The sequence below is a fragment of the Eleutherodactylus coqui genome, chromosome 1, assembly GCF_035609145.1.
Source record: "Eleutherodactylus coqui strain aEleCoq1 chromosome 1, aEleCoq1.hap1, whole genome shotgun sequence".
Classification (NCBI taxonomy): domain Eukaryota; kingdom Metazoa; phylum Chordata; class Amphibia; order Anura; family Eleutherodactylidae; genus Eleutherodactylus; species Eleutherodactylus coqui.
In genome coordinates, this window is record NC_089837.1 from 44,698,552 (window position 1) to 44,726,173 (window position 27,622).

General features: G+C 44.9%; 1 protein-coding gene across 1 annotated transcript in view; it reads right to left on the bottom strand.

Moving 5' to 3' along the window:
- LOC136620373 (squalene synthase-like) overlaps positions 1 to 22,167 on the bottom strand; it is a 59,949-nt gene extending 37,782 nt beyond the window's left edge. Inside the window, exons 1-4 of the mRNA XM_066595106.1 lie at positions 22,072 to 22,167; positions 13,526 to 13,623; positions 4,757 to 4,940; positions 3,430 to 3,558 (exon numbers count right to left, since the gene is read on the bottom strand). Coding sequence (XP_066451203.1) covers positions 3,430 to 3,558; positions 4,757 to 4,940; positions 13,526 to 13,623; positions 22,072 to 22,167 — 507 coding nt within the window. The remainder of the gene's footprint in view (positions 1 to 3,429; positions 3,559 to 4,756; positions 4,941 to 13,525; positions 13,624 to 22,071) is intronic.
- Between the last annotated feature and the right edge of the window lie 5,455 nt (positions 22,168 to 27,622).

Sequence of the window (27,622 nt, forward strand, 5' to 3'; positions counted from 1 at the left end):
CATCCTCGTGGGGTGGTTTGATAGACTGCCTGTCAAATCGCAGTATGACATAATGCTATAGAATTACGTCATACTGCAGGAGCGATCAAAGCGCTGCATGTTGTAGTCCACCAGGGGGGCTTAAAAGAAAATTGACAGTGAGATCAATAAAGTAATTAAAAAAAAAGTAATAAAAGTTTAAAATCACCCCTCTTTTTGCCATATCTATAATTTAAAAAAATCTAAAATCATAAAAGAAAAATACATATTTTGGTATTGCCGCGTCCGCAAAGGTCCAATCTATCAAAGTAGTGCATTATTTATCTCCATACGGTAAACGTCGTTCCGAAAAAAAATATTTATATAAAGAACGCCAGAAATGCACTTTTTTACTTTACCAGTCTCCAAGAAAAAAAAACGCAATAAAAAGCGATCAAAAAGTCGTATGTATTCCGAATTGATACTAATATAAACTATGGGACATCCCGCAAAAAAAAGTTAGCTCTCGCACAACTACGTCGACGGAAAAAATAAAAAATTTATTGCGCGCAGAAGGTGACGGCAGAAAATAACGTTAAAAAATTAAATGTCTTTGGAAAAAAAAAAGACAGTAAAAAAAACAAACAAACAAAAAGCAATCATACTGACCCATAGAATAAAGTTGTCATGTCATTTTTGTTGCAGTTTGTGTGCTGTAGAAACAAGACGCACTGAAAAAAGATGGCGAAATGTCGTTTTTGTTTTTTTTTATTTTACTCCACTTAGAATTTTTTTAAAGTTTTTCAGTACATTATATGGTACATTAAATAGCACCATTTAAAAATACAACGTCATGCAAAAAACAAGCCCTCATACAGCGACGTCAATGGATAAATAAAAGAAGTTACGATTTTTTTTAAAGGGGTGAGGAAAAAACAATAATGGGGGAAAAAAAGGGGGGCTGCGTCATTAGGGGTTAATTTGCTGATTTACATCCAGTAATAGTGCTGAGTGAACTTTCAGAAGTTCGCCTTGGCCGATTCCTCATATTTCTGCAAAAGGTTTGGATCTATCCAAATAAGTTAGAACCTAACTAGGACTTCACTAATACGCCCTATAACTGCGGTCTACAAGCAATAAGTTCTTCTGTGGAGGAGACACAAAAACATGGCGGTATCTCATACACCTAGGTAGCCGAGTGACAATTCATTCACTTTTTGTAAAATGTCCAAGTCAATGAATTCTCACTCGGCTATCTAGGTGCATAAAAGACACCAAGTTTTTGGATAGTATTGGTTCCATGGATTTATCCAATGTGGTGATCGGTCACTACTAAGTTTATACAAAAATATTTCTGGAAATGGAAATTATAAAGATATTCTGAGAAAACGGTGTGAAAATGATAGAATACATCGAATCAAATTACTCGCTACTACAGATGATCCTTAAGAAGAATTATTTCCAGTTTGGCCTTACATTCCATTTACAGCTACCAGGCTGTTCAGTGGGTACCAGTGGCTACCAGGCTGTACACCATTGTTATAACAACACAACCCTATTTAATCTGCATATGATGAATAATCAAACCATGAGCCCGTCTACATCAGTATGTTTGTTTTCCATGACTCTAAAGTTGCATTGATGCCTAAAAGTAGTACAGCCATCTACCCCAAGATGCCAGATTTTTTGAAATTTAGCCAAGCAGCCTCTATGTTGATAGGTGTACGTAGCATAGTATTAACCAGGCGTTTCCATCCCGAAACGGAGGGAGACTAGTCAGCCATCCATTTTAGGGCGATTGCTTTCCGAGCCAAGAACACCTCCCTTAAAAAGATTTGCATGCGATAAGGCCATTATTTTTGCTCTATTAAGCCAAAAACCTGCTATTTTGGGATCTAGTGTGACTGTATGGGGAGGGTAAAAGCTCCGATAAAAATGCTATCACCTCCGTCCAGAAATCCCTAATGTGTGGACACTGGACAGTCCCATAATATATGCCAGAAGCCAGCGCTCAAACGGCAACACCCATGACATTCTGATGTCAGAGGTCTGCCCATGTTATGTAGTCGTATGGGTGCAAGATAGGATTGGTGTATTATGTACAACTGTATTAACCTGTTTATTGCTGGGGATACCCACAGATGGGACTCCAGTATGCCTTGCCAGTCTTCTGATGTTATTTCTGGGGCGAGAGCCTGCCTTCTATCTTGGGCTGCTAGTGGGGTATAACAACTAACTTTAGCCAACAGCAGGTGTGTATATAATGTGCAAATCAATCCTTTAGGGCCTTGAAATAAAAACTTTTTATTATGGTGGGGTATTTAGAGATTTGAATCGCAGTTGTAGGGAACTGGGCTTTAGCAGAATGTCACAATTGAAAATAACAAATAGTTGCAGGTGGGGTGTTTGCAGTTAGTTACGTTGTTGGATCCAGTAAATTAATATTAGTCCTTTAAATATCTCCCAGTGTTATCCCCCAGCCCACCCAGTACTGGGGGTCTGGTACTGAATCCATGGTGGGGGAGAGTAGGGTTATTCTATAGTGGCAGTTCCGCTATTATGTATTTAAAATGTTGCATGGATTTAGCCAAACCCCAAACTGATAGGGCCAATTTATGTAGCGGAAGTATGCCCAAAACCTTAGTGTGCTCTGATCCTTCAAGATAGCCCATCAGATTTTTCTCGGTCACTGTTTCAGCTAGGAAGTGATCTGTAATGGGGAGCTCTTCATTCAGAAACCATGGTCTTAGATTCCTCAGCTGTCCGGCCTGGTAATAAAGTTTGAGATCTGGGAGGGCCACACCTGCCTGGTTCTTGGGTCTCTAACATGGATACTTTCCCTTTTGCACGGCCCGACCCCCCATATGAAGCTAGGAAGCGTGGAATTTATAGATTGAAAACATTTCAATGGGAACTTGAGTGGTACGTGCTGCATAATGTATAAGCATTTGGACTGAATCACCATATTAATGAGGTTTATTCTCCCCCCACAGAGAGAGGAAGTTTAGACCAGAGCTGGAGTTTGGTTTTGTTTAGCTCTCGCACTGTGTAATAGTTTTGGCTAGGCCGTGTTCGTGGTCACACACCATTGTTATGCCTAAATATTTCAGTTTAGATACTATTGGTAACTTATGCCTGGTTGTACACGGATCCATGATCGGCCTTTGCACAGTAAATAATATTGCGGATTTCTGCCAGTTGATGTATAGGCCAGAGTATTGAGAAAATTGGTAATATTCATGGCATGAGGAAGGGAGTGTTCTGGTTTACAGAGAAAGAGTATCAGTATAAGACCCTGATATTTATATGCTTTGTTTTGTCTTTAGCCCTTAGTTTTAAATTAGCATTAAAAAGGTTAATTTTTAGGGCACTCGTCTGAACGGGCTACATATAAATTCGGGTTCCCTCTGCCTCAGTGAATTTCGATTTTCATTTTACACGCACTGACACAATACAACAAGCTTCTCCTACCTCATCAAAGTCCAGGAGAGATTCCACCCGCTTCTCCAAGAACGTCGCCATGCCCACCCCCATCTTCTGGCAGGTGCCAGCAATCACTTCTTGGCACACCGCTGGCAGCTTCCTGAACTCCCGCGAAATCTAGAAAGGGCAATTAGCTCAGATTACAGTCTAAATGTTGTAGAGAGGAATGTACTCCTGGGTAATGCGATTCAAGTAGAAGCCATCCCACAAATCATACTACAAGGGTTACACAGTGACGAAGGCACGGTATGATGGTATTATTTAGGCACTGTATGGCAGTATAATGGCACCACTATGTAGGCAATAATGGTATATGTAGACAGTGTATAGTAATATAAGGCAGACACAGTACTGCACCATTTTTAAGCCCTGTATGGTAGAATTATATAGACACTAAATGACACCACAATATTGGCAGAGCATAGCGGTATATGACACCATTATATATAGTTTCAGTCGAATCGCTTTCATAGGGCACAGTATTGACCCATTATATAAATATGGCATGTAACCATACAAGCGCTATACTGTATATTTAGGCACCATGACCCATCATCATAGGTATGATATGGTGGTATAATGCATCTGGCAATAGCGTTAGCACTGTACAAGTCTTTTTCAATTAAACTAGAATACATTGTCTGCTCCTCACCCTCTTCACACCCTTTCCCAGGTATCTCTACAATCATTTATAGGGCCACCCCGGTGAATTAATTTCCACCCCTCCCCTTCATTATGTAACTAGATCCTTGTGTGAGTGTGTGCGCATGTACATACATATATTATGTAAACCAGCTAGTATGACCTTGTTCAGCAAGAAGGAGGGGGGCAGAAAGCTAGGGTACATGAACTAGAATTTTCTTGATTGTGCCAACTGTATACTTATGGTCTTTAGCCCATTTAGGAGAATATAACAGCAGAAATGGTACTGAGGCTTCGATATACATAGTCTGTCACACTCTGGATGTTTCCTATGAGATGAGGGGTGCTGTGATGGAAGAAATGTGTTTTCACTGAAGGGACCCTTAAACAAAGTTGTCTAGGAATAGACAAACATTGCTACTTTCATAATACAAATGACACCAACTGTCTATGGGCTGGGTCTGGCATTGTAGCTCCACTGAAGTGAACATGGTTGTTCTACAATGCCACTCAACCTGTAGATAGGACGCCATTTTGGAATAAAGCAGCCATGGTTTTTCTTATCTAATCTAGCCCTACATACAGGGTGGAAGATCACAAATGCTTCCAAGTATCAGGAGTTCTACATGCCAACAAGCCTAACCCCTGAAACCCACATCCTCGTCTGCCTCACCGTTGGGAAGTCCTCCAGGACTTGGCGATGCTTATCCTTGCTATCTGTAAACCTCCAGTCCGCCTGGTACAGGTACGTGTGGAAGTTGTGCAGAATGGGGATTTTGGTCTTCAGACTCATGGTCATGTCGTCCTCCACCGTATCCAGAGCTCGGAGCACCAGATAGAAAATACACATGGCATCTCTGCAATATAAGGAATTAGAACTCAGTGGGCACTTAAGGGGACTCTGGTAAGACTAGCCGATACTGTAATTTGACTTAATGGGTTTTCTGGGACATTAATATTGCTGACATATCCTTAGAACAAGTCATTAATATCAGTCTGGTGGTTGTCCAACTCCCAGCTCCCCGGCTAATCAACTGCTTGAAGCTCTGCAGCCTCTTCCTCAGCCTGTGATGTCACGGTCATATGGCCGTTCCATAGCTTAGTCTCCTTCAAGTCAACAGTTACGGCTGCTAATCAATGTACAACACAGATGCCAGCCTAACCATTCTGCAAATGGGTGCTATATGAACCTTCATCCACACCAGTCACAACCTCCACTCTATGGCTGCATGAGTTTTTTGAAAATTAGGTTTATTTCTGAGCAGATCAATTAAATGTCACCTCAGTGTTTATGTTTTATTGTGGAGAGCACCACAACTGTGTAGGGAGTCTAATTTATCGTGCCCTTTCCAGGGTGCAGGTGGGTGTCCTTTAAAGTTCCTAGTTTGCCAGTGTGTAGGTATCATGAGAGATGCCTATTTCCTTGCCCTGTTAGTCACTTTGAACCTAGAAATAAACTCTCATGCTTACCTATCCCAGCAGGACACACTTCCACCAGATGGCTTCCTGCGAATTGCCGCGATTCTCTGTGGTTTGCCCATCCGTCAGATAGGCTGACCGTTGGAGATTCGTCTGCCAGCTTCTGCCCCCGGGCGGCGGCTCCCGCGGCAGAGATCCGCCGCGGGATACCACAACGCCCCTGGACAGGGGACCTTACTCTAACATGAGTGGGGGATGGCAAGTCTGTTATAAATCAAAAAAAGATCAGCAACATGCTTCAACTCTAGAACATGTGTTAGCATCACCAAGCATTTCAACCCAGCAATGATGGTCACCTGCACACAATCAGGAAGTAACGCAAGTGTCATCTAGTTACTTGTCCAAAGCTGGTGGATGAATACGTGTTCCTCTGGTGTCAGCTTGAGCCATTTTAACTGGGAGGTGTGCTTTTAAGTCAATACCAGTGTGCACATGTCAGGCCTTTCCCTGAGGACCCACCTCACTTACATATCTCCAGCTTGTTCAGTGCCGTAATGTAGGTTGGATAAGTCTTTGGATGTCTATTGGGGTACCTTGATTCACAGAGCTGCAGGACGATGTGGATCCTTTGAGGGGGTTGTCCCTGCAGCTTTGCTCTCTCAGCAAATGTCAGTTCTGGTGCGTTATGGAGCTGCACTTCTGAACACCGACTGCCTCCTTTCTTGTACCACTGTCGTAACAGAGCTCATTACAGCACAAACTCGAACCTCAACTTCCTCATTGCACTACCATTGTACACACTAGTTCGGCTTTCGGCTAGGTTTTCAAGGGCCCCCAAGGTTGCCAGGAATGATTACCTATTAAGATGTGCCTGCGGCACCATAGTATTGTGTTATATTGTATAAGCAATAAAGTGATCACAAAGGCTTTTTTCTGATGGGACAACGGGAAAGTTTATTAAAACTTGATACCATCCTGAAATAAGCAAAAAAAAAAAAACAGAAGCAGCATCAGAATGCAGGTCGGTATTACAAGCAATGTCCTGACTTTTCTACTAATGTTCCTTCCAGTGGATTTCAGTCTGCACTTTACCATTCTATTCTGTTTGCTTTTATTTTTTTCCAAGTGGCACATATTACTCTGCTGCTTGTTACATTTATTTTAGATCTGCTCCGGGTGTACTTTACATTGTGTATTAATATCAGCCATTTCCATAATTTGTGCTTTTAATTCTGGGGAGGAAAACTGAAACAGCCAGAATAACCCCTTAGGTCGGGCTCACAGGAGCGGATTTTCAAAAAAAGAAGATAATCCAGCAGAATACCCACTGTGGGGAGGTGAGTAGGGATGCAGTAGCCATCCTATGAGCCAATAACCCACCGCTCACATACAGTGGCAGCATCGAAATATGGTGAAAAAAAAAAAATAGTCACTGAATCTTTATTGTCCCATGAATACACTGCAAGGCAACGCTGCTAAAACAGACCAAGTTTGGTGATAATCCTTGAAATCATGCAGCTAAAAGGAGCCATATGTGGGATTCTCCTACTAGAGCGCGTCTTATTTTTTGGTGTTGAAGCCTGACAGTCAACCTCACGTATTTTAGCCATTGTTTCTGACTCAAAGCCCTCGGATATACCCTGGAAACAAACTTCAAGCTCATTTGTTCTAATCTTCCATCTACATGGATATCATCTGTTTGCCCTGGAGCCAATTGCTTTGTGTTCGTAGGATAAGATTGAATCAGGTTTTCCAGATTACTATCATAATGAAGGATAGAGTTTTAGTAGCTTTTGTGAATAAATCTGGAATCAGTTTCCCTGCTTCATTACAGACTAGATAATGATAATAATAGTACCACCTCAGTCAAAAAGGTTAAGGTGAACTTTAAGTTTTCAGAATTGATGCGGGCTGTCCGGGGTTCCCCCACTCTGGTGGTTGGTCGCAGCGGCCGGCGGAGTGTCCCCTCTGGGCGGGGAGGTCTGCATATAAACCCTGCTGGCCCACACTCCAGTGCTTGTTCTGACTTCACCCGCAATCATTGACCTGACTATAGTGTGTCTTTTGGTTTGACCTCAGCTTGCATTTGGCTCTGCTTCTGTTTTTGCTCTCCTGTACTCCGCTTGTGACTTTTTGGTTTGACCCTGCCTGTTGTCTTGACTATTCTCTGGTCGGCGCATCGTTCTCGTAGTCAGGTCACGGTTCCCACCTGTCAGTCTCCCAGTCCCTCCTTCTTGGGATCCCTGACACTAGTGCAGCGCAGGGACCATCGCCCAGTTGTCGCCCTGGAGCCTAGCCCAGAGGGGCAAGTAGATAGGGATACGGGAGAGGGTTGGCGTAGGGATCCCCTGTCCATCTGCCCTGGCCAGCTCTAACATTATTCTGGAAAGCCAACAGTTCATCAGATGTGCCAGTCCAGACCAGGAACACATCTGTGTATCTTACGCACAACTTTATCTTGGGTTAATATGTCGATGTATGTACGTGCTGTTCTTCAAACTGCCGCGCATTTTTTCTTTTTTGCATATGTTGGGGCAATGTTAGAGCCCATCGCAGTGCCCTGTCACTGCCCATAGAACACACACCCCAAAAACAAAAGTTTTTGGAGAGTATGAACTCGAGCAGCGACAGGCGAAGGTGACACATTTAGTGGACACACTGGAGTCATTGATGCAATATTCAACAGCTTCAGATAGATCATGTGCCTCCTCTGACTAGAGGGGGCGATTGGGTGCTTTTACTAAAGAAAAAGAAACTTAATTAGATTTACACTCTTGGTACTTTGGCTCCAAAAGGGCGAAAATATGGAATCATCACCATATGCCATATATTTAATTCTGTCCTTTTCGGCCCTCTTCTAGGTACTTTGTCGACCATTGACCAATATATACTATTGGTCTTTTTATTACGATTACCTTTGATTATGATTATTATTTTTATTTTTTAGATTGTGTTGAATACCATGCTCTGGATTGCCTCATTTATTTGAGTCTTCACCAAATCTTTTCTATGAACTTTTTCTACGTGTTTTTTTTTGCCGATTTTTAAAAAAATATAAATCAACTAAGATATTTGAATAAACTATCATATTATTGGCATTTAGATTTTTTACAATATGGGATATTGTGAGATATCTATGGTTGTTTTTTTTTTCAAATTGATTTGCAGAATTTTTTCTTGTGAGGATTTATGGGTTTAATGTAGAGGTACACTAAATCGCTCTTTCTATTTGGGATGTTTTCTAATCTTATTGGGTTATTAATCTTAAATAAAGATGAGCGAACACCAAAATGTTCGGGTTCGCGTTATTCGAAACGAACTTCCCGCGATGTTCGGGTGTTCGTTTCGAATAACGAACCCCATTGAAGTCAATGGGCGACCGGAACATTTTTGTATTTCGCCGATGCTCGCTAAGGTTTTCATGTGTGAAAATCTTGGCAATTAAAGAAAATGATGGGAACGACACAGCAAGTTCTCCTCTGCCACAGCTGTAACAGCTGTGGCAGAGAAGAACGATGTTAGCCCATTGAATTCAATGGAGCCGTCAATACAGCCGACTCCACTGAATGCAATGGGCTGCCGGCGATCGCGGGATGAATTGTCGGAAAGGGGTTAAATATATAAGCCCTTTCCTGCAATTCATCCAGAAATGTGTAAAAATAAAAAATATATATATACTCACCTGGTGCCGGCAGAAGGAGTTCAGCGCGGCAGGCTGCAGTTCTCCTGAACTGCTCTGAACAGCTGTGAGTAGTATTCAGCAGCCGGGGATTTAAAATCCCCGCCTGCTGAATAAGATGCCTCTGATTGGTCACAGCCTGACCAATCAGAGGCCAGCCCTCACTCACACCCATTCATGAATTCACCAGGTGAGTATATATATATTTTTTATTTTTACACATTTCTGGATGAATTGCAGGAAAGGGCTTATATATTTAACCCCTTTCCGACAATTCATCCCGCGATCGCCGGCAGCCCATTGCATTCAGTGGAGTCGGCTGTATTGCCGGTTCCATTGAATTCAATGGGCAAACATCGTTCTTCTCTGTCACAGCTGTTACAGCTGTGGCAGAGAAGAAGGATTTGTCTTCTATATGTTCTCAAGGGGGTTGGCGCTGCTGCCACCGGCCCCATTGAGCGCATATAGAAAAGATTTCTCAGGGAAGAAAGTTAAAGTAACCCGAACATCCGAACATCGTGTGGTGTTCGTTACGAATAACGAACATCCCGAACACCCTAATATTCGCCCGAGCATCAAGCTCGGACGAGTACGTTCGCTCATCTCTAATCTTAAATCAATTTTATAATGCTTAATTTTTCTATAACATTTTTAATATTTTGGAAGACCCCTTTTGGACATTTGTGTCCATTATACACTTATGGTTGCGTATAAATCTTTACATCATATTTGATTAATATAATCTTTCTATAGATTGTGATCCTCTGATGTCACTTTAGTTAAAAAGTCCTATATGGGTAATAGTTTTTTGAATATGGTTTATAGCCAATTTAACCCCTTAATGACATGGCCTATTTTGGAGTTGAGGACCAAATGATTTTTGGTAGATTTTCATCTCCATTTTTCAACAGCCATAACTTTTTTATTTTTCTGTCGACGCGGCCGTATAAGGGACTGTTTTTTGTGTGGCGAACTGTAGTTTTTATTGGTGCCATTGTTGGGTACATAGACTTTTGACGTGCAGGATAAAAAGCGTGTTCAATTTATTGTATGTGTCTTTACGGACACGACGATACAAAATATGTGTTTTTTCAAAAAATGTTTATGCTAATATGAGAAAAAGCATAAAAAAGGGGTTTTTTTTACATTTTTTGTACATTATTTTGATCTTTTTACACCATTTGTGTTCCTCTGAGGGACTTACACCATACCAGCTCTGATCGCTACGATAAGGCATTGCAGAACTTCTGTCCTGCAACGCCTTATCACTTATTACAGCGATCATTGGCACTGGCAATACAGGATGACTGTCCAATCTGTTTGAAGGCCGTCAATTAAGGAGAACTCACTGCCTTATTTTTTCCCAGGTAGGTGTTTTTTTTTTCCCTTTCATTTTTCTTGCCCAGGTGAAGGACCTTGCATTGCTTCTTGTTAAATACCATTCAGTTAGTCACCACCCACTGTTCAAGCTTGTCCAGATCTTTTTGAATACTCTCTCTTCCCTAGTGTTAGCTATCCCTCTTAGCTTTGTGTAGTTGGCAAATTTGAGCAGTTTCCCACCAATTCGCTCCTTCAGATCATTTATAAAAGTGTTGCACAACACTGGGACCAGGACAGAGCCTTCTGGTACCCCACTTGAGACATTATTCCAATTGGATGTTTAGCAATTTATGACCACCTTTTGAGTAGGATCACTCAGCCAGTTGCGAATCCACATAACTGTTGCCTTGTTAATCCCATATTTGGTGATTTTTTAAAAATAAGGATGGTATGAGATACTTTGTCAAATGCTTTACTAAAGTCAAGGTCAAGATATACTAGATCTACCGGATTTCCCTGATCAACCAAGTCAGCAATTCTGTTATGAAAGGAAATTAGATGAGTCTGGCATGACTTGTTTGTTACAAACCCATGCTGGCTCTGGTTAACTACTCTATTCTCATCCAAGTGCTTGCATACATGCTGTTTAATAATTTGTTCAAAGATCTTTCCAAGTATAGAAGTCAGGCTCACAGGCCTGTAGTTTCCTGGGTCCACCTTCTTCCCTTTTTTAAAGATAGGGACAATATTTGCCCTTTTCCAATCTTCTGGGACTTTTCCTGTTCACCTGAAATTTTCAAACATTAGTGGAGTTGTTCAATTTCCTCTGCTGCTTCATTTCGTATCCTAGGATGTAATTAATCTGGACCTGGAGACTTGAATTCATGTAAGTTAGCTAAGTATTCCCTCACCATCTCTCTGCTTATAGGTAGCCAGCACACTTTTAGAACAGGGATAGACCAGTTGATGTTGCATTTACTTTGAGAGAAAAATAGATTTGCATGCTCTGCCCTCGCAACATCATTTCTAAACTAAACTAAAAAAAAAAAAAAATCTACATTTTCTGCCTGTAAAAATCCTATAGAATGTTTGACTTTTCTTTTGACATACCCTCGAAATACTTTATGAAAAAAAAATTAAATTATATATATATATATATATATATATATATATATATATATATATATATATATATATATATATATATATATATATATATATATAGGACCTGCTCAAGAAAAAGACAGACATGCAGCAGAAGATAGCTCCACCAACAAAGGCACAAAGCCCTCGGCCATCCACAATCCCACAGCTCCCAGGACCCCCACTAACACCTCCTCTGGCCTCCAGGAACTGAAAGGAGCAGAAAGAGTGGCTTCGCAGCCCAACCAAACCATGGGAGCCTCAGGCCCACTAAAGCCTCCGGAGCTGCAGGCTAAATCTCTGGGCTGGTCAGTGGCGATCGCTAGACAGACTGGGAGCACAGAAGGCGACCAATGGCCCAACAGGACCACCTCAGCAGCCCCTGAGGCCGGGAGAAAGGTGAGGGGGCTTCCCAGTGGGCTAGAAGGCACGAAATCATGGCACCGAGCGCCACTAGCAGGGCTCACAGAGTGGCTCCCTGAGAAAGGAGGAGAGCACCACCGCTCCCCTACATATTTAGGGCACATGACATCTCCTACAAGGTCACCCCATGGCCTCCTGCATCCCGAGAGGAGCAGGCTCCTTGTACACATGACCCCTGGATAGGCTCTTCTTCCAGCAGGCAGCCGCCACCTCCCTGCAGCTAATCTATCAATATCCAGAGCATGGCAGACAAAATCAACAGACTGGAGGACTGATCAAGCCGCAACAGTCTGAGACCAGCAGGTCTACGTGAATTAATCTGCCAAGAGGACTACTTCCAAATTTGTGAAAAAGAACTCCCAAAGGCACTGGGCCTTGGAAACTACTGCAGAATAGAAAGGGTCCACCTTTACTTTCCTTCTGTCAGTACACTAGGGCCCCCTATCCACGGGCGCTGCAGAATATCTCCAGCGATATTCTGCCGCGGGGGAGGATGGGCGCTGTCAGTTCTCTGCGGTGAGCCTATCTGAGAGATAGGCTCACTGCGGAGAATCGCAGCATGCTGTAATTTAGATCCCTCGAGCAGAGAATCGCTACGATTCTCTACTCGTGGACGCGGCGGCTATGCTTTCCACTGCATTACCCGTGGCCGGATTATCAGCGTGGGTAACGCAATGAACAATCACCCGGGGACAGGCAGCCTTACAGCCCCCCCAAATCTTTTCGCCTGAGTAGTCAGTTACTCGGAAAAAGCGGTGCTCGGGTCCAAAAAACACCCGAACCGAGTACGTTTGCTCATCTCTACCAAGGAACAATGTATAGTACCAAATTCCCCAATAACGCAATTGGAAATTAATAGGTATATCAAAAATTTGGGAAATAAAGCTCCGGGGCCAGACGGATATACAGGCAAATTCTTCAAAATATTAAAAGACCAGACCGCCCCATTACTTGAGACCGATATATGCGAGACAGCCCTATCCCCTCTGATATGAATATACTGCAAATTGAGCTACTACCCAAATCTGGAAGAGACCCGTCTGACGCCAAATCATATAAACCATATCCTTAATAAACACCGATTTAAAACTAATGGACAAAATTATGGCAGATCACCTAGCCACCATCATGCCTGACATTATTTCCCCAACGCAAACAGGCTTTACAATAAGGACGCTCGGCCATTATAAAGTTATGGAAGGTCTTGACAGTCCTCGACGGTATTAAGCTACACCCGACGGCTCATCCCTCTCCGGCCCTCCTCACGATAGATATGGAAAAAGCATTTGACAATCCGCGGCAAGTCAATCAGCCGCAGAGGATACCACTTCTTTAAATGAGGGAGTGAAAACTGCACCAAATAGCGCAGAGAGAAACACAGAGGTCTACATAGATGGATAGAGAGAAAAATCCCCCCAATCAGTCAGTATAATACAGAGTAGTGGAGGTCTCACCCACCGAAGTTCCCCTTCCTGGGCCTGGATGATGGCTGCAAAGCTCCTGCTGGTCTCCTTCAGGTACTTGTAGCAGGTCCGCAGACTATCGCTCATGGAGTCCTGTTGGGGGAAGAGTAACAGAGTGAAGTTTGCAGACAGGCGACTCTGGGGGTGGGCCCTTGTGCACGGTGCGGCCCTCCTCCTGCCTGTCAGCAGTGACCGCTGCCCACCAGACTTCTGAGCTGGGCGCAGACACAGGGTTCTCTTGATAATAAACCTTATTTGTATAGCGCCAACATATTCCGCAGCGCTTACATAGACAGGGGGGATACAGGAAGACAAAAGTACAAACATTACAGAATCACGGTTACATAGTAATCAATTGATGGAAACAATAGGGGTGTGGGTCCTGCTCCAACGAGCTTACATACTACAAGTAATGGGGTGATGCAGAAGGTAAAATGGCTGGAGATGTGCACAGTATGGAGAGGTGGAGAGTGAGGGATGCTATATACAGACAATGGAAAGACATTTAGCCGTGTGACGGCAAAAACGGTATGACTGCAGGAGCGGTTTATGATGGCTAGCAGGGATTGCAGTCAGTAGGTCAGGGAGCATGTTATCAGGCGGAGTACAGAGGGGTTTGTTTAGGGAATTCGGTATGCCTCCCTGAAGAGGTGCGTTTTTAGAGCACGCCTGAAGTTCTGCGAGTCCTGGATTGCTCGGGTAGCCTTTGGTAGTGCATTCCAGAGGACTGGTGCTGCTCTGGAGAAGTCTTGGAGGCGGGAATGAGAAGTTTGAATTAAAGGGGCGCTCAGTCTGGTTTTGTTAGCAGAGCGGAGAGCCCGGGCTGGGTGATGGATTGAGATGAGGGAGGCAATATAGGGGGGCGCTGCGCTATGGAGGGCTTTGTGGATGAAGGTAGCGAGTTTAAATACGGGGAGATGGCCACTTACAATTTATACTTGGCGGCAACTTTCTCCCGAGCTGAAAGCAATCATCTCTAGTGCCCAAGGGCACTTCCCAAGCTGGCACAGGAGACAATATATATAGTGCCCATGGGCCCTGGCATTTAAACACTGCATGAGTGGTCCTGATTAGTGTTCAGTGATCGATTATCAATTGTGGAGCCACAACTCCTACGGCCATTAAAAATAAAATCAGGTTAGCTAAATTGACCTTAAGTGTCCCTTGAGCATCAGTGGTGGCCCAGGGGCTAAAAACTCCATACAGAAAACTCCAGCCCTGTGCAACGATTGATCCACCACACATGTCCCTCCCGCTTGGAGCAGAAAACACTGATTTTGATCATTTTTGATAATTAGATTGGGGTAATCTCATCCAGTAAAATAAAGAAAAAAAATACTAACTCCTCTGATTTAATTGTTCAGCCAATCACTGCAAGCAATACAGAACACCCGTGTGAAACTGCCCTGGGCCAGACATGATCAGAGCCTCATGGGAGCCACAAGGTAAGTAGTTCCATACCTTACTGTTTACAGTAGGAAGCCACAAGTCAACAATAGTGATGTTACACTTCGCCAACAGCAACTTCATGACTGATATATCCATCAGCTGATGGGACTAATATTATACCGGTCCCACATGTCATGTCTGATACTGATGGGGAACAACATGAGGATATTGGGAGACAGAGTCACTGAGAGAAAGCAAATCACTGTTTTGAGTTCGTGTCTGATCACTTATCCTGTATTGCGGTATGAGGACATAGCAGTACCGTCAGAGGTCACTGGGGCAGCAGTGGTGACCTGGTCCGTGCGCTGAGTGGGCCCAGAGGTCGCCCTATACATATACACATTCAGTGCATTAATCGCTGGTCGCTCTGCCTGCAGCACCTCAGCAATCACGCAGCCGACAGTGTGGCCAGCCTGAGAGGAAGCAGAGTAGAGTACAGGGGTGAGGCAGCCACACGGCCCAGAAGGGAGTTGAGCACAGTGATGAGGTCATCATCGTGCTGCCCCTGCTGGACTGCGGCTGCCTGTCCTGCTGCCAACATAGGGAGAGGTGGTCTGGGCTCCATATATAACACATACACGTGTGTGTGTGTGTGTGTGTGTGTGTGTGTGTGTGTGTGTGTGTGTGTGTGTGTGTGTGTGTGTGTGTGTGTGTGTGTGTGTGTGTGTGTGTGTGTATATCTCATATCTATCCCTCTCGCCTATATACCCATCTATTTATTCATCTCTCTATTTCATATCAATCTATTTCTCCATCTCTTTCTCTCTCTCTCTCTAATATCAATATATCTATTTCCTATATATCTCTCATATCTATTTCTCTATCTATCTCTCTATCTCATATCAATCCATTTCTCTATTTCCTATTTATCTATCCCGCTATCTCATATCAATCTATTTCCTATTTATCTAGCTCATATCTATCTATATCTCGCATATCCATTTATCCATGTCTGTCTCATATCAATCTATCTCTCTATTTATCAATATCTTTCCCCCCCCCCCATCTATATCTCATATCAATCCATTTCTCTATCTCATATCAATCCATCTCTCTATTTCCTATCCATCTCTCTATCTCATATCAATATATTTCTCTATCCATCTCACATCTGTTTATCTCACTATCTCATATCAATGTCTTTCATATCTATGTATCTCTCTCTCTCATATAAATCTATTTCTCCATTTCCTATCTATCCATCTCTCTACATTTCCAATTTATCTCTATCTATCTCCCTCCCATCTATCTATATACCTCTCCCTCATATCTATCTCTCTCATGTCTATCTATCTCTATCCCTCTCCCTGATGTCTATCTATCACTCTACCTCTATCACATGTCAATCTATCTCTCCATTTCCTATCTATCTCTCATATCTATTTCCTATCTATCTCATATCTATCTCTCCACATTTCCTATTTCCCTATATCTATTTATCCATCTCTTTGTCCCTCTCCCTCCTGTCCATCTCTCTCCCTCCCTCTCCCTCCCGTCCATCTCTCTCCCTCCCTCTCCCTCCCGTCCATCTCTCTCCCTCCCTCTCCCTCCCGTCCATCTCTCTCCCTCCCTCTCCCTCCCGTCCATCCATCACTCTCCCTCCCCCTCCCGTCCATCCATCACTCACTCTCCCTCCCCCTCCCGTCCATCCATCCCTCTCCCTCCCCCTCCCGTCCATCCATCCCTCTCCCTCCCCCTCCCGTCCATCCATCCCTCTCCCTCCCCCTCCCGTCCATCCATCCCTCTCCCTCCCCCTCCCGTCCATCCATCCCTCCCCCTCCCGTCCATCCATCCCTCCCCCTCCCGTCCATCCATCCCTCTCCCTCCCTCCCGTCCATCCATCCCTCTCCCTCCCGTCCATCCATCCCTCTCCCTCCCTCCCGTCCATCCATCCCTCTCCCTCCCTCCCGTCCATCCATCCCTCTCCCTCCCTCCCGTCCATCCATCCATCCCTCTCCCTCCCTCCCGTCCATCCATCCATCACTCTCCCTCCCTCCCGTCCATCCATCCATCACTCTCCCTCCCATCCATCACTCTCCCTCCCATCCATCACTCTCCCTCCCATCCATCACTCTCCCTCCCATCCATCACTCTCCCTCCCTCCCATCACTCTCCCTCCCATCACCCTCCCTCCCTCCCATCACCCTCCCTCCCTCCCTCCCATCACCCTCCCTCCCTCCCATCACTCTCCCTCCCTCCCATCACTCTCCCTCCCTCCCATCACTCTCCCTCCCTCCCATCCCTCTCCCTCCCATCCCTCTCCCTCCCTCCCTCCCATCCCTCCCTCCCATCCCTCCCCCTCCCTCCCATCCCTCTCCCTCCCTCCCATCCCTCTCCCTCCCTCCCATCCCTCTCCCTCCCTCCCATCCCTCTCCCTCCCTCCCATCCATCACTCATGTCCATCCATCCCTCTCCCTCGCTCATGTCCATCCATCCCTCTCCCTCGCTCATGTCCATCCATCCCTCTCCCTCGCTCATGTCCATCCATCCCTCTCCCTCGCTCATGTCCATCCATCCCTCTCCCTCGCTCATGTCCATCCATCCCTCTCCCTCGCTCATGTCCATCCATCCCTCTCCCTCGCTCATGTCCATCCATCCCTCTCCCTCGCTCATGTCCATCCATCCCTCTCCCTCGCTCATGTCCATCCATCCCTCTCCCTCGCTCATGTCCATCCATCCCTCTCCCTCGCTCATGTCCATCCATCCCTCTCCCTCGCTCATGTCCATCCATCCCTCTCCCTCGCTCATGTCCATCCATCCCTCTCCTTCGCTCATGTCCATCCATCCCTCTCCCTCGCTCATGTCCATCCATCCCTCGCTCATGTCCATCCATCCCTCGCTCATGTCCATCCATCCCTCGCTCATGTCCATCCATCCCTCGCTCATGTCCATCCATCCCTCGCTCATGTCCATCCATCCCTCGCTCATGTCCATCCATCACTCTTCCTCACTCATGTCCATCCATCACTCCCTCAATCTATCTCTCTATTTCCTATTTATCCATCTCTCATATCTATTTCATATAAATCTGTCTATCTTTCTGTTTATCTCTCACCCTCATGTCTATTTGTCTGTCCATCCATCTTCCTCATATCTATCTCATGTCTATCTATCTATCCATCCATCCATCTAATATCCATTTATCTATCTCATCTTCTATCGACCATATATTTTACTTTAAATAACGCAGTGGATGATAAGACGCACCCCGTTTTAGAGGGAAAAAATATGTCAGGCTCACCCAGGGACAGTGCAGGGTATAATGCTGGGCGACGGCGCAGCAAGAGCAGCAGAGGTCTGAAATACCGGAGCTCCGTGTTATAGCGGCACTTGTGTGCGGCAGGAGGAAGGGAAGAAGCTGATTGGTGGAGGCGGGGAAGAAGCAGCAGTTCCTGCTGGTGCTTACCACCAAGCAGCAGCGCACATGAGCGGCAGTGGGGAGGAGAGAGAACTGGTAACTGATCGCACAATTGTTTGTGCGACTATGGCGATGCGACAAATTTTGGCACATACGCTTTATAAGATGCAGCGACACACACACACAGACATACACACACAGACACACACACACAGACACACACACACACACACACACACACACAGACACACAGACACACACACACAGACACACACACACAGACTTTGGAGCGGGGGAGAAAAGTGAGTCTTATAAAGCAAAAAATACGGTATCTCATATCTATTTATCTCATATCTATCATCTATCTGTCCATTCGTCTATCGTATAGCTATCTATCTATTAATCCATATCATATGTATCTGTCTATCTAGTCTAACTCATAGCTATCTACCTGTCTGTCTCATATCTATATCCATCTACTCTATCTCCTATCTAACTGTATCTCATAGTTACATGAGAGATAAATAGATACCTATCTCATATGTATCAATCTCCTATCTATTTCATATCTATCTACTCTATCCCATATGTATCTATCTCTCTCATATCAATCCATCTCTCCATTTCCTATTTATCTTTCTATCTTTCTCTCATATCTAATTCTCTATCTCATATCTTTCTATCACATACCTATCTATTAGGGATGAGCGAGTATACTCGCTAAGGCACTACTCGCTCGAGTAATGTGCCTTAGCCGAGTATCTCCCCGCTCGTCCCTGAAGATTCGGGAGCCGCCGCAGCTGACAGGTGAGTCGCTGCGGGGAGCAGGGGAGAGCGGGCAGGAGAGAGGGAGAGAAAGATCTTACCTCCGTTCCTCCCTGCTCTCCCCCGCAGCTCCCCACCCCGCGGCGGCCCCCGAATCTTCAGGGACTAGTAGGGAGATACTCGGCTAAGGCACATTACTTGAGCGAGTAGTGCATTAGCGAGTATACTCGCTCATCCCTACTATCTATCCATCTCTCTATCTCATATCAATCTATTTCTCTATCTTATATCTATCTCATATCAATCTATCTATTTCTCTGCTTCCTCTTTATCTATACCTAATCAATCTATTTCTCCATCTCATATCTATCCATCTCGCTCTACATCTATATCTATCTATATCTCTATTTCCTATTTATCCATCTCTCTATTTCCTAGAAGAATCTTTTGAAGCCACCCCCACCCGAGCTGAAATGTTGCATCCGGGCCCCTGGGCCTTTAGGTACGCCCCTGTATGAGGAGGTAGAAAAATTAATATAGTTTAACTGCTATTGCTTCTGTCATCAGCTAGAAAGCTGCAGTATATTATAGTCTTTTCTGCCTAACTTACATTCCACCCCCCTCCCTTCCCTTGCTTTTCTTGTAGAAAGTGAAAATAAAGTCTTTCTTCCTGAGTTCTTCCTCCAGGTGTTAACCAATAGTTATAGAACTATGAATAAGCCAGCCCACTCTGTATAGAGTTGTTGGAATTTCTTTGTATACTCACTCTGGGCTTTGGATGTAAATCCACCAGTGTCTGTGCGCCATAAAATAATCACCATTCCTGAAGGAGGTCCTGGGTGTCATGTCATACGTCGTACATCAAGATTATACTGCAGAGCTGCACTCACTATTCTGCTGGTGGAGTCACTGTGTACATACATTACTTATCCTGTACTGATCCTGAGTTACATCCTGTATTATACTCCAGAGCTGCACTCATTCTGCTGGTGAAGTCACTATGTACATACATTACTTATCCTGTACTAACCCTGAGTTACATCCTGTATTATACTCCAGAGCTGCACTCACTATTCTGCCGGTGGAGTCACTGTGTACATACATTATTTATCCTGTACTGATCCTGAGTTACATCCTGTATTATACTCCAGAGCTGCACTCACTATTCTGCTGGTGGAGTCACTGTGTACATACATTACTTATCCTGTACTGATCCTGAGTTACATCCTGTATTATACTCCAGAGCTGCACTCACTATTCTGCTGGTGGAGTCACTGTGTACATACATTACTTATCCTGTACTAACCCTGAGTTACATCCTGTATTATACTCCAGAGCTGCACTCACTATTCTGCTGGTGGAGTCACTGTGTACATACATTACTTATCCTGTACTGATCCTGAGTTACATCCTGTATTATACTCCAGAGCTGCACTCACTATTCTGCTGGTGGAGTTACTGTGTACATACATTACTTATCATGTACTGATCCTGTGTTACATCCTGTATTATACTCCAGAGCTGGACTCATTACAGGGTTGCCAACCATCTAGAAATTCCTAGACAGCCCAGATATAGAGCACTGTTTTGCCCCGTTGTCCGTAAAATGGAAAAAAAAAATTATAATAGATTTAAAAAAAACACCCACACCCCCCAAACACTAGACCGGTGTGATATTTCAGTGGGTAATTATCACTTTCCAGCTCCCAGTAAATGCCGGTGATGAGTAATTCACCAGTCTCTGACCTGCAGTCATGTATCCCCCATAACCTCCAGTGCTGGAGGGTTTTCCAATTATCTGTAAAACAAAATATATATCTGTGATTTTTGTATAAGTTACCCATAAAAATAGATACATTCAGGCTGCAGCCCGGACCCCCTTATCTGCAGCGACTTGTCCCACCCAGACGCTATAGAGATCAGATTGAGGACAATTAGTCGTCTCCCTGTATTATAGGACCTCAGTCAGACCAGCAGGTTTTTTTATCCAAGAGCAAACGTCATCACCGCTTCCTCCATCACCCAGCAGAATAGTGAGTGCAGCTCTGGAGTATAATACAGGATGTAACTCAGGATAAGTAACGTATATACACAGTAACTCCACTAGCAGAATAGTGAGTGCAGCTCTGAAGTATAACACAGGATGTAACTCAGGATAAGTAACGTATATACACAGTAACTCCACTAGCAGAATAGTGAGTGCAGCTCTGAAGTATAATACAGGATGTAACTCAGGATCAGTAATGCATGTACACAGTGACTCTACCAGCAGATTAGTGAGTGCAGCTCTGGAGTATAATACAGGATGTAACTCAGGATCAGTACAGGATAAGTAATGTATGTACACAGTGACTCCACCAGCAGAATAGTGAGTGCAGCTCTGGAGTATAATACAGGATGTAACTCAGGATCAGTACAGGATAAGTAATGTATGTACACAGTGACTCCACCAGCAGAATAGTAGAGTGCAGCTCTGGAGTATAATACAGGATGTAACTCAGGATTAGTACAGGATAAATAATGTGTGTACACAGTGACTCCACCAGCAGAATAGTGAGTGCAGCTCTGGAGTATAATACAGGATATAACTCAGGATTAGTACAGGATAAGTAATGTATGTACACAGTGACTCCACCAGCAGAATAGTGAGTGCAGCTCTGCAGTATAATGGAGTATAAGTTCTGTAAATAAATCAGGATTGGAAGGAATAAATCCCCCACCCCCCTCCGCCGTCCCGGCAGCCGCAGCCATAACTATCAGCACTACAAGCCGGTTTATAGTCACAGCCCACAATACAGAATAACCTGCAGGAAGAGACAGCAGATACTCGGGCTGTTATCACACGGCGCTATAAATCGCAGCAATACCGCAGCAATACCGCAGCACCGCCTGAATAACCCTGCGGGACAGCGAGGACCCAGCGGACACTTCTAGGACACTTGTGTCCTCCTCCGGGGCTTCTCCCTTACCCGCTCCTGCTGGGACAGGGCAGCCCGACAGCCCATCTTGAACCTGAGCAGGTTGTAGATCTCCTCCGGGTGTCCCAGAGACCTCAGGAATTCCATGACTGCGGGGAGCGATGCGCGATCCTCACCTGCAGCAGCATCACTTATATATTCACCTGCCGGCTGTTAGCTCCGCCTCCGCTGTCACTCCCAGCCAATAGCTGCGCTGCTCTGTAGCCGACTGACCAGTCTGACGGGACGGACCGCCCACTTACTATAGAGAGGACCTGTTGCTGGGGTAACGGATCACGCTGGAAGGTGATTGGCTGAGTGGGTGATGTACAGCGAACGATTCGTGCTGTGATTGCGTCACTGAAAATTGGGGCACTAATCATGCTGGGAAATGTAGTTTCTCAGACGCCAGCTGCACCTTGTCTGGGTGCTAATGAACTACAAGCCCCAGTAAACCCTGCGGGCGTTGTTCTGAAACTACAAGTCCCAGCAGCCACTGCGGTAATATTATCAGTAGAGCCCGGACAAAGCAGAAAGGAGATGTTCAGTGCAAATAATTACCATTTTATTAAAATATCGCAGACAGAGAATATAGTTATGGCGGATTACACACGCATGACGTCATCACTGCTGTGAAGGAGCCATTGGAGCACAGAATTTGGCGCAGTCATTGCAGTTTGTGGAATCGCTCACTTATTAATGCTTTATTTCCAATGTTGTCCGCCATGTCACAGACCAAGATAAACATGGGGGCGTCTGTCACACATTTGGAGTTTAACAGCATTTTTTTCTGCCACTAGTCATTAGCATAACGGCTCGGATGTATCAAAACTGGCGCTAAGTGGTAAAGTGTCCCTCGGCGACCAATCAGCTTCCACCTCATTCCTCAGGGGCGTTCTGGTTGCTATGGGCAACGCCTCCCCTCCGCACCAGTTGTGATACTTCTTCAGTGTCTGCTGCTAACACGACACGCCGTGCGCCATATTTATGTAAATAGTGGAGATGGAACAATACCTCTGCAGCGCCACCTATTGGCAGGCAGCATTCCTGCAGTGAATGTCAGACTCTTTATAGAAGCCTTATAACTCTAACCGGGCATTGTAAACCGAGCCGCACAGACCGCTGCTGCCGGGGTCCCATGTGTATCTTCACAATTTGGGTGTCAGGGCTTTATTCTACAGGGCTGTGAAAACATGTTGGGTCGGGGAGTGTGACCGCTCCCTGCTATCGGCTACCAGCTCTGAAAAGCGCGTCCACACTCCATGCTAATTCACAGAGGACCAATGTTGGGTTCAAAGAGGTTTTCAGAATCTCACAGTCCTGAACCTTAACCTCTTGTAAGGTGACGTCACGGCAGCGGGGTGCTTAACACAAAATTACGTAACTTTACGTCATGTGGATAGCGCGAGATCAGAAGAAATCCTGTGCCATCCAGCGACTCACATTGTTAACCGCTTGCATGCCACAATTTATGTAGATCGCGGCATGTAAAGGGTTCACAGAGGGAGTGCACTCCGTCTGTAACATCATCGGATCCCCACAACGTAATTGCGGAGGGCTGACGGGTTGCCATGGCAACAGGACGCCAGCTACAGGCATCCTGCTTAGCCATTGCCAATGATCGCTATCAGAAGCGATGAGGCATTGCAGGACAACAGTCCTGCAATGCGTTATCATAGCTGCTAAGGATCAGGTCCCCTTCAGGTTCATAAACAGTGTAAAAAAGCAAAGAAATAGTGAAAAAAATCTTTTAAAACAATTAACAAAGCCATTTTTTGCTCATCTTCCCCTGCTTGCATGAAAAAAATGAAAAAGATAAGAAAACCCCCACATATGTGGTATCATCACATGTCCATAAAGACCTGTACAATAATGTGAGCACACTAATTATCCTGCGCGGCAAGCACAGCAAAAAAAAGGAGGCAAAATGGTTATTTTATTCATTTTACCTCCCAAAAAGCACAATAAAAGCGATCAAAAGAGCCACATGTACCCCAACATGGTAAAAATAAAAACTAAAGCTCGTCACACAAAAAACAAGCCCTCACAGAGCTCCGTCCGTGGGAGAATACAAAACGTTATGAGAGTTTGAATTCAACAATGCAAAAATAATTATCATTTCCCTCCCCAAAAAAGGGGGTTTTATTGTGCAAAAGTAGAAAAAAAACCAAAAATTACAATAGTTTGGGTATCGTTGTAATCATACCGACCCGCAGAAAATTGTGCGAGATTTGTGCTTTGCGATGCTATGCAGGAAAAAAAAAATAGCTATCTTTTAGCAAACTTGGCCTTCGTGTCCAACGGGGCTCGCGGCAGCAGCGCCAGCCCATTGAAAGCAATGGGAGAATCTCTGCAATCCTTTGCCTGTGAAACACAGACAGATATTGCCCACTCCAGTGTGAAGCCGGCCTCAGCTTAACCAACCAGTTGTCAATGCGTGTTTTTCAACTGTCAATGAAAACATTTTTTTTTTTTCACGGAGAATGTAATTAGCCAAGTTGACTCAATACTGGGTGGTAACTAAGGGGTTAATTTAAACTACATTTTCTTTTTTTCTTGCCCTTCACATGAACTTGAAGATGTAATCATTCGATTGCTTGTATACTACACTGCACTACTTATGCATATGGGTACTGGTGCAATATGTCTCCACCGGATGTATGGGTGAAGACATGGGTTGGCCTGTGTCACTGACAGGGAACTCCCAGGGAATCCCCCCCCCCACATCGTAAATAACAGTGTTCTCATTTGCATCCCAATATATTTTTGGGTTCATTTAGATTTTTATTATATAAATATGGCAAAATGGTTTTCTTTTAAACGTTATTACCTTTTTATTTTTTGTAATAATTAATAAAACTTTTTTAAACTATTTTTTTTTTAGTCCCTATAGAGGACATCAACTTGCAATGGTTTAATCGCTCCTGCAGTATGATGTAATACCATAGCATTACGTTATACTGCGATCTGACAATCCGCAATGGCAGGCCTGGGGGCTTTCAAAAGATCACATCAATCGGGCATTTACATACCCCTGTCAGAATTGATGATTGCATTTAAAGGGTTAACAGCCATTGCAGGCGGGTGTCAGCTATAAGGAACAGCCATCACCTGCATTGTATGGCGTTGGATTGACCCCCGATCTCCCACAATAAAAAAAAACCTTGAACCTCTGGGACATAAACGTATGTCCTGGAGCCTTAAGGGGTTAAAACACATAAGCAATACCTCCCACCATGGTGCTGTTTTAGCCCAACAATTTTTCAAGATCTGAAAACCTTTTGGAGAGGGCAGCAAATGATTATAAATAACAAAAGTATACTCACCACTCTGATCTCCTGCCAGCCCAGCACCACCATTCCTGTTTTCCCCTCCAGCCAGTTCAGCACCGCCATTCTGTCCTCCCCTCCCACCAGGCATATATCCCTATTCCACACCGCCTCTATTCGAGCCAACCCAAATAACCAATCACCGTGAATGAGTTAATCCAAACAACCAATGAGGTTGTGAATGGTGTGGAGGTGGTATGAAATTTAGGTATACGCTCCCACCAGTCCAGCACCACCATTCCTGTCCTCCCCTGCCGCCAGACCAGCACCGCCGTTCTGTCCTCCCCTCCCGCCATTCCAGCACCGCCATTCCTGTCCTCCCCTCCTGCCAGTCCAGCACCGCCATTCCTGTCTTTCCCTCCTGCCTGTCCAGCACCGCCATTCCTGTCTTTTCCTCCTGCCTGTCCAGCACCGCCATTCCTGTCCTTCCCTACTGCCTGTCCAGCACCGCCATTCCTGTCCTCCCCTCCTGCCAGTCCAGCACCGCCATTCCTGTCCTCCCCTCCTGCCTGTCCAGCCCCACCATTCCTGTCTTCCCCTCCTGCCTGTCCAGCACCGCCATTCCTTTCCTTCCCTACTGCCTGTCCAGCACCGCCATTCCTGTCCTCCCCTCCAGCCAGTCCAGCACCGCCATTCCTGTCCTCCCCTCCAGCCAGTCCAGCACCGCCATTCCTGTCCTCCCCTCCTGCCAGTCCAGCGCCGCCATTCCTACCCTCTACACTGGCCTCTATTTACTTTGCCTGCAGTGGTGGCATATCGGGGTTCATATGCGTCAGGTAAAGCCTGGAATACCTTGAATTTGGTGAAAGTCATGGAATTCCTGGAAATGTCATGGAATTTTCTTGCCAAGAGTCCTATCGGTGCTTTTTTCACCCGTAGCACTGAGAGATTACTTTTTCTTGTATTTAAGTTAATTGACTGCAGTTCATACGCTAAAGATGGGAGGATGGTTGGGTGATCGACGGAATCGAAGAAGCTGGTTTGTCAAAATATTCCAAGTTGTTTTCTATCTTAGAGTAAAGTATGTTTTGTTTTTTTTTAAACTTTTGGCTTAATTTAAATCTGTTGTAGTGTTGGTATAGATTCTGCAATGTTTAGGTAACTACTAGAGATGAGCAAACGTACTCGTCCGAGCTTGATGCTCGTTCGAGTATTAGCGTGTTCGAGATGCTTGTTATACGAAACGAGCACCACGCGATGTTCGAGTTACTTTCACTTTCATCTCTGAGACGTTAGCGCGCTTTTCTGGCCAATAGAAAGACAGGGAAGGCATTACAACTTCCCCCTGCGACGTTCAAGCCCTATACCACCCCCCTGCAGTGAGTGGCTGGCGAGATCAGGTGTCACCCGAGTATATAAATCAGCCCCTCCCGCGGCTCGCCACAGATGCATTCTGACATAGTTCAGGGAAAGTGCTGTCTTGCTGGAGTTGCTATAGGCAGAGTGTTGGGAGTATTTTAGGCTTCAAGAACTCCAACGGTCCTTCTTAGGGCCACATCTAACCGTGTGCAGTAGTGTGGACGCTGCTTTTTGCAGTGTTGCACTTTTTTTTTTTTGTATATCGGCCGTGCAGAGCATTGCGCCCTGCAGTAATTATACATAGTCCAGGGCCAGTAGTGGTGAGGCAGGGACAGAAGACATATACAGTCTATATAGGCAGTGGGCCTTTCCAAAAACATTTGGGAAAAAAAATCTATTTGGGCTGCCTGTGACCGTCCTCAGTGTACTGGGTCTCTGCTGGGGGTAGTTGTCCTAATTCATATGCAGCCAGCTAAGTGTTACAGCAGGCTTGCGCAAAATTCTTTCCTGGCTCTGTGTTGCCTGTTACATCACCGCTGTATTCCTGTCCACAGTGAAACAGTCTGCAGTAATTTTACATAGTCCAGGGCAAGTAGTGGTGAGGCAGGGACAGAAGACATATTTAGTGTATATAGGCAGTGGGCCTTTCCAAATACATTTGGGAAAAAAAATCTATTTGGGCTGCCTGTGACCGTCCTCAGTGTACTGGGTCTCTGCTGGGGGTAGTTGTCCTAATTCATGCGCAGCCAGCTAAGTGTTACAGCAGGCTTGCACAAAATTCTTTCCTGGCTCTGTGTTCCCTGTTACATCACCGCTGTATTCCTGTCCACAGTGAAACAGTCTGCAGTAATTTTACATAGTGCAGGGCCAGTAGCGGTGAGGCAGGGACAGAAGACATATTTAGTGTATATAGGCAGTGGGCCTTTCCAAATACA